At 36.9% G+C, this 6,871-nt stretch overlaps 1 protein-coding gene across 1 annotated transcript; it reads left to right on the top strand.

The window, feature by feature from the left end:
• Positions 1–600: 600 nt before the first annotated feature.
• Positions 601–5,871, top strand: LOC115975896 (ribosome production factor 1). The gene is made up of 12 exons (XM_031096936.1): positions 601–711; positions 787–1,021; positions 1,136–1,216; positions 1,520–1,615; positions 1,714–1,797; positions 1,909–1,978; positions 2,151–2,233; positions 3,283–3,362; positions 3,589–3,687; positions 3,789–3,897; positions 5,340–5,429; positions 5,556–5,871. Exons 2-12 carry the CDS (start codon positions 788–790, stop codon positions 5,592–5,594), a joined length of 1,065 nt encoding a protein of 354 aa, XP_030952796.1. The 5' UTR covers positions 601–711; position 787; the 3' UTR covers positions 5,595–5,871.
• The last annotated feature ends 1,000 nt before the right edge of the window (positions 5,872–6,871 follow it).

The raw sequence follows: 6,871 nt of genomic DNA on the forward strand, positions 1-6,871 counted from the left end.
CTGGCGAAAAACTAAGATTCCGACGAAAATTTCTAGATTTTGGAAAAAAATTTCCAGTTCTCAGCGAAAAAACCCAAATTTCAGTGATATTTCAAGTAGATCCTGTGAGTTTTGACTGGATTTGGCAAAATCTCATTGAATTCGATGAGATTTCTACCGGATCTAGCAAAATCTCATAGATTCCGATGAGATTTTTATTGGACCTGAGTTTTTCTCACTATTTTCTTGCAATTTCCTCGTTGTTTCTCGCTGTTTTCTCAAATCTATGATGTTGGCCGACCCGTCCACCACCTATTGAAGGTCTGATCCGCTCGACCTGTCTACTTCGGCGGTTGGCGAAGGGTGGGATTTTCTGCCACTTGATTCCATCGAGTCGGTTTTGAGTTGGATACAAACTCGACCTAGACCGACCTGTAGACATCCCTCACTTTTATCAAGAACATATAGAAAGATGTTAATTAGTTAACATACAAGCCTCTTAACTAGAGGTGAAGAGGAGGCAATAATCCAATTATTTAAAAAAAAAAAAAAGATTTTATCTGACGTGGCTGGTGGTGAGCGGCCAGTATCTAAAAAAAGAAGCGACGTCGTTCCGGGGATGAAATCGCAAAAAACCCTGGGTCCCGTTCAAAAACCCTAACAGCAAGAGAATCCTAAAGCTTCCCCTTCTTCTTCTTCGAGTCTTTTACAGCAAGAGCGGTGAAATCTCAGGTAATCATTCATCATCATCCTTTTATATTATTTTCGTTTTTGGATCATTACGCTGAATGCAAAGTGAATTTATAGAATGGGGTATAAGAGAAAGAAGAGCGAAAGCGAATTAGAACCAGAAATCGAGAATGATCGGAAGAAGCCGATGACGCAGAAAGAGGAGAAGGAGATACTGCCTTCGACGATAAAGAACAAGGAGAAGAGGTCGGAAGTGCACGCCAAGCTCAAGCACCAGAAGAAGCTCGAGAAGCGTAAGAAGGCTAAGGCTCGCGATGCTGCCGAGAAGCGAGCTCTCGAGCTCGGCGAGGAGGTATAACCTTTTCGTATTTACTCTCTTTCTTATAATAATCTTCAACAATTACAGGCTTCTTAATCAAATTGTTGTTTTTTTTTTTGGTTTGGTTTGGTTTGTTAATTATTGCAGCCGCCGCCGAAGATGGTTCCTCGTACCATTGAGAACACCCGAGAATTCGATGAGACCGTGTGTAAGCCCGATGATGAAGAGGTAAAATTTGATGTTTTTCTTTATTTTGAGTTGGCTTCCAAGTTCATGGAATTTAATTGAGCTGCTTACGTATTAAGTACATGTTCTGGAATTAAGCGAAATTCGGAAAGAAATTCATTTGCGAAATTGTTTTATGGGTTTCTTTCATTTACATTGTGTGGTGGTGGGAGGGTGGGTTGTAGGATATATGACTTTGGTCTTTGGGGGTTGAGATGTTTAAATTTTTATCGGAATTTGATCAGTTCTGTTAGAATCATGTAATCTCATGCGTTGATAATGTAATTTCATCTTTGACTTTTGCAGCTGTTTGCTGGAAATGATGCCGACGAATTCGGTGCAATTCTAAAGCGTGATCGCACTCCAAAAGTTCTAATCACCACTTGCCGTTTCAATTCTAGTGTAGGTCTTCCTCATTGCCATTTTAATTGTCTTATGCCACCCATGAAGTTCAGCATGAATATACATATATTTAATATTATTTTATCTTTGGTTTATAGAGGGGACCTGCTTTTATATCAGAGCTGCTTTCTGTGATCCCAAATGCACATTACTACAAGAGAGGAACCTATGACTTGAAAAAGGTGCTTTGTATTTCCCCACCTCCCCCCCTTATGGCTCTATGAGAAGACAAGCATGAAGCTAAATCCATTTGACAGTTTCTTTTGAATTAACCCCCCATTTTGTGTTTTCAGATTGTAGAATATGCGAATAACAAGGATTTCACTTCTCTTATAGTTGTTCACACCAATCGTAGGGAACCAGGTTAGTGATGCTTCATGCTCAAGGTGCCATGGAATCTATGTTGTGAATATATTCTCAGTCTTTATTTTCCATTCCTTTAACTTTTACAATTTTAATAAAAAAGTTAGATTTTTTTTTCCCCATTTCCCTTTGTTATTGTTTTTGACTGTCAGCTTTTTTGGCTGTCTTGTAGACGCTCTCCTAATCATTGGCTTACCGGAGGGACCTACTGCTCATTTCAAGCTTTCAAAGCTTGTTTTGCGGAAGGATATTAAGGTTTGTTGCCGATGTTTTAATATGAATACAAGCCCCTTGATTTGATGTGATCATGTGAGCTGCAATGTTGACTAATATTAAAAATAGATTATAAGGTATAGCATGCCGATAGTTGCAATTCATCAGGCATTGATGGTGACTCATTCATAATGTTCTGTTGCTTCCATTATTAATTGTTAAGTGGACCATGCAGTTCTTAGATATGAGGCTATTACATCTGGCAATCCCAATTATATATTTGTTTTGTTGCAATCATTGTAATTGCTTAACAGATTATAGCATCATTTTGACTTCAGAGGAAGATTGACAAAAATGGCACTTTGTAATGAAACATGGAATGGATAATGGGAATTTATGAAATCAAAACCACTCTTAAAATTACTTGTTTAAGATCATGTGATTCTGATTTTTCTTTTTTCTTTTTTCTTTTTTTGCTTTATTAAGTAGGAATAATTGATTAATCAGTACTTTTCAAGTTGCTCCTACATGTGATATACGAAAGAAGTCATTCTAAATCAGTACTTTTCAACCAGTCAAGCATGTGTTTACTGACAACACTGCTATTTGTTTTGTTATATTGACTGTTATTGCTTCATGGACACTAGCACTAGATTAACTCAGAAAAAAACATGGTCGTCCCTAGTGCACAAAGCTCCCACATTTTGTGGGGTTTGAAATAAGTGATTGTTAGGCAGCCTTACCTCCATTTTTTTGGAGAGGCCGATCCTCGGATAATATGTGATGTTTGGACTATCTAGTGGGTTCTTACTTAGGAAATTAATGTGTGCGAGGGCTCAATTACGCCCCGAAAATATGTAATTATGAGGTAGCCTCAAAATTTTACCTGTTCTCCCTCATGTTCCAATTCAGGGACACTGCCCTACATTATTACTGTAATCTGTCTGGATGAGTACTATTTACCCAAAAACAAATTTAGGTTGATGCCGGATTTTTCATGTTACTAGTATTCAATGGATATTTTTTCAAGGAAATATGTTTCTTTTGTATTCATTGGCTTCTTTTTTCTCGGCCTTCCATATTGCTTGCAGAATCATGGAAATCCAACCAATCATAAACCCGAGCTCGTGCTGAATAACTTCACAACACGCCTGGGTCATCGTATTGGAAGGTGCATTTTTATCTTATTTTAATGATTGAAGACATACATGTTGGTAATATCTGTTCAAAGTAATATGAAATGTGACTGCTACTTAAAATTTCAACACTCTTCATGTATGTAGTCTTTATTGAATTGCATGCACCTCAATTTTCATATCTTATAGATGCTGATGAATAATGATGGTGTTTATAATTGTCAAATCTCTTTCCTTAACAGTTTTTTTCCCCACATCTAGATTAATACAGTCACTTTTCCCACAAGATCCAAATTTTCGTGGTCGGCGAGTTGTCACATTCCACAATCAGCGAGATTTTATATTCTTCCGGCATCATCGGTGTGTTTCTGTAGTATTTATAAGTTACCACAGTCGACAATTTTATACTATTCTATAAGTTATGGTTTTCTGACAAATACATCCTATTATCATGTTTGCAGGTACATTTTTGACAGAAAAGAAAGTAAACAGACTGACTCAAAAGGTAAAGAGGCCAAGGATGCCAAGGGTGAGAAAGCTTCTCAAGAGAGAGTAATAGCCCGTCTTCAGGTTAGCGTCAATTGCATTTGTATTTTGAGATTTTGATATTGTCCCTCCATTAATTGCTCAGTAAGGCCCCTTGCTGTCCCTCCTCTTGGTTAACATATAATAGTTGAGCCCCAAACCACACTCCACAGTACAAATCACGCTACTGTGTACCATTTTTACCTAGAGTGTGGTTGCAGTAAATGGAAATGACGTATGGGAACGTAATATGCCACTTCCTTTGGAACAGGATACGATAGGTTTAGATTGTATATAGACCTTATTTAGGTTGCTGAACTAGATTTTTATTTTATTTTATATGCATATGTAAAAATAATTTTATTCCAAGAGACTAAGCAGAAAATAATTATATGTTCAAAGAAAAGATAGTTCACATAACACAGAATGTGTAGCGAACCACTCCCAAAGAATTACAATGGTACAACCTCAAGTTAAAAATTAAAAAAAAAAAAAAAATTCTAAAAGTTCAAGAAAGGACAATGAAGGTATGCTACCCAAAGCAAACATCCAATCATACAAAGATCTCAAAAACAGTTTATAACATGATTAGGACGTTATACGCTGTCAAATGATCTACCTTTCTTCTCTCACCAAAATGTAAACATCAGACACACAAAGGAACTGCCTTCTGGATTTTTGCACTCCTACGGTGATAAAATCTTCCTTGCCAACATTTGAACTTCTGAATTATTGTCTTTGTCATGACCCAAGATACTTCAAACAGTGCAAACACAAGAACAAATATCTTTTGACTAGTTAGATGTTAGAAGTGATTCTACAGTCTTAAGTTGGATTTTCATGGTTCCCTGTTTATGCTAAAACTTGATATGACATAAGATTTCAGTTGCTTTTTATTGATGGCAAACAAGGGAAGCAAAATGCATATGCAGATGCTTTCATTGCTGCATTTCACATTATTGTTAATGTGATCTAGTGAAAATGTGGTGACTGAGTATTGATAGAAGAAAATTTGGTAACTCTGAGTAGACAAGTTGCGACACATAAAATTGTTCGTCTCTAAGAAGACATAGATGTTCAACTCAAACATGAGTAATTGGCTTCAGGATCATGTGATGAACAAAATAGTTTGCTAAAATAAATTGAAATTGCGGTACACTGCTATGGACCCTTGTTAGTGGCAAGCAAGTTCCCTAAGGCCAAGTGATATGTGGTTTGAGTCTGAGAATCTGCGTCTCCAAAATTGGCTTTAAGGCTAAGTATCAACTGACTTTCCTAGACTCCGCAAAAGCAGGAGCCTTGTGCATTGAGTTTGTACTTTGCTATGGCCCCTTGTTGATACCTTAGACCATGCAATTTCATTAATCATTCCAACGACTTCATTTTAGGTCATAGCATCAGTTATATTTTGCTTCAATTTATCTTGTTGGAAGTCTGCATGGGCTGTGACTGTATGCCAATACAATATTTCTATTTTAAACATGCAGGAATGTGGCCCTCGTTTTACACTGAAGTTGACCAGTTTGCAGCATGGAACATTTGATAGCAAAGGCGGGGAATTTGAGTGGGTTCACAAGGTAGTCAACTTACCAACCAAATTAGGCCACTGTTTAGATCTAATATATAATCTTTACATTTTTCAAAGAAAAAAAAAATCCCCTCAATTTCTCTGACACTTGCTTTGTTCCCCATTTGATTTTTAGCCGGAAATGGACACGAGCAGAAGGAGGTTTTTCTTGTGACGCTCTTTGGAGTATTGCTTTCATGTTCCTTTGTCATGGAGTAGAAGCATTTTCTGGTGAAGAGAGTTGGTGCTTTGAGACAAGATGTTAAAATTTATCTCAAGTGTCTCCCTCAATATTCTGGTGTAATTTGATTTATAGGTTTTATATATTCTGATGTTTGATACATTTTCATGATCCTTCTGGAAAATTTTGTATTTGATAGGTCCATTTTTTTCTTCTTCACATATTTACATTGTTGTTTCGTCTCATCATTATAATCTCTAATTTCTAGAAATTTGTCTCTTCTGATCATTTTAATTTTCTATCTTCTCTGTAATGCAAATGATACTTGGCTCAGTTTTTCCACAATGAATGTCATTTTGTTATCAGAGTGCATGCCCTTTTGAGTACATGAAGGCAAATCAAAACAAATACCTCCAAAAGCAGCAACTCTCAACATTGACCTTTGGGTGGAGTTTGTTGCTAGATAAACACAGTCCAGCAATGTCAAGATCCAAGCCATGCTTTCCAGCCACGGTCTAATTACTATAGTAGTTCCTATTTTCTTTCCACACAATCTGCTGATAATCCTTCAACAGAGAGCACCCACAACTGAAAATGCAGTCGGTGACCACCCCCTCTAGGGCACTAAGATAATCAACATCTCATTCCTACACGCACAAGATGCCCACTTGCCTGAAAAGGTTGTTGACACTAGAGCATCAAAACCTGTATAGTAAGGTAAGAGAATAGAATCCAGAATCGGCTTGCATGTAAAATTCCAGGAATTGTTGAATGCCCTTATCATAGGAATAGTGATAAGGGCATTCAATTTCATCCATTGTTTCTTCTTGGTGCCGTTTGACACATTTGAAGAAATGTTAGATATCTTTGGTGGCCCATTCAAATTGAAATGTTGGATATTCTGGATGCAGGAGCTGCCAATTCATTGTGTTTGGCTAATGACTTCTTCTTTTAGCTTCTTTCATTGGTATGTTCTATATGGACGACATGATGGCATATGATCTAACAATTATGAGAACAACGGATGTGTTAGTTGAGATGTTTCAGTTGAAGGTGTCTAGGACAGAGTGATCAACTAATTACTCTTTTATTTTATTGTCCAGAATCAGTAGAAAATTTAAAGTTTTCCTTGTGGGAGGGGAAATAAACTATTTGAAGTTTAGTGTCGCTGGGATGATGCTCTTCATTTCATCTGTCAATTTGTCTTCTCCTATACATTTTCTTGAGGAAGATCAAGATTTGATTTGATTTATTATATGCCCTGAACACAT

The sequence above is a fragment of the Quercus lobata genome, chromosome 2, assembly GCF_001633185.2.
Source record: "Quercus lobata isolate SW786 chromosome 2, ValleyOak3.0 Primary Assembly, whole genome shotgun sequence".
NCBI lineage: Eukaryota > Viridiplantae > Streptophyta > Magnoliopsida > Fagales > Fagaceae > Quercus > Quercus lobata.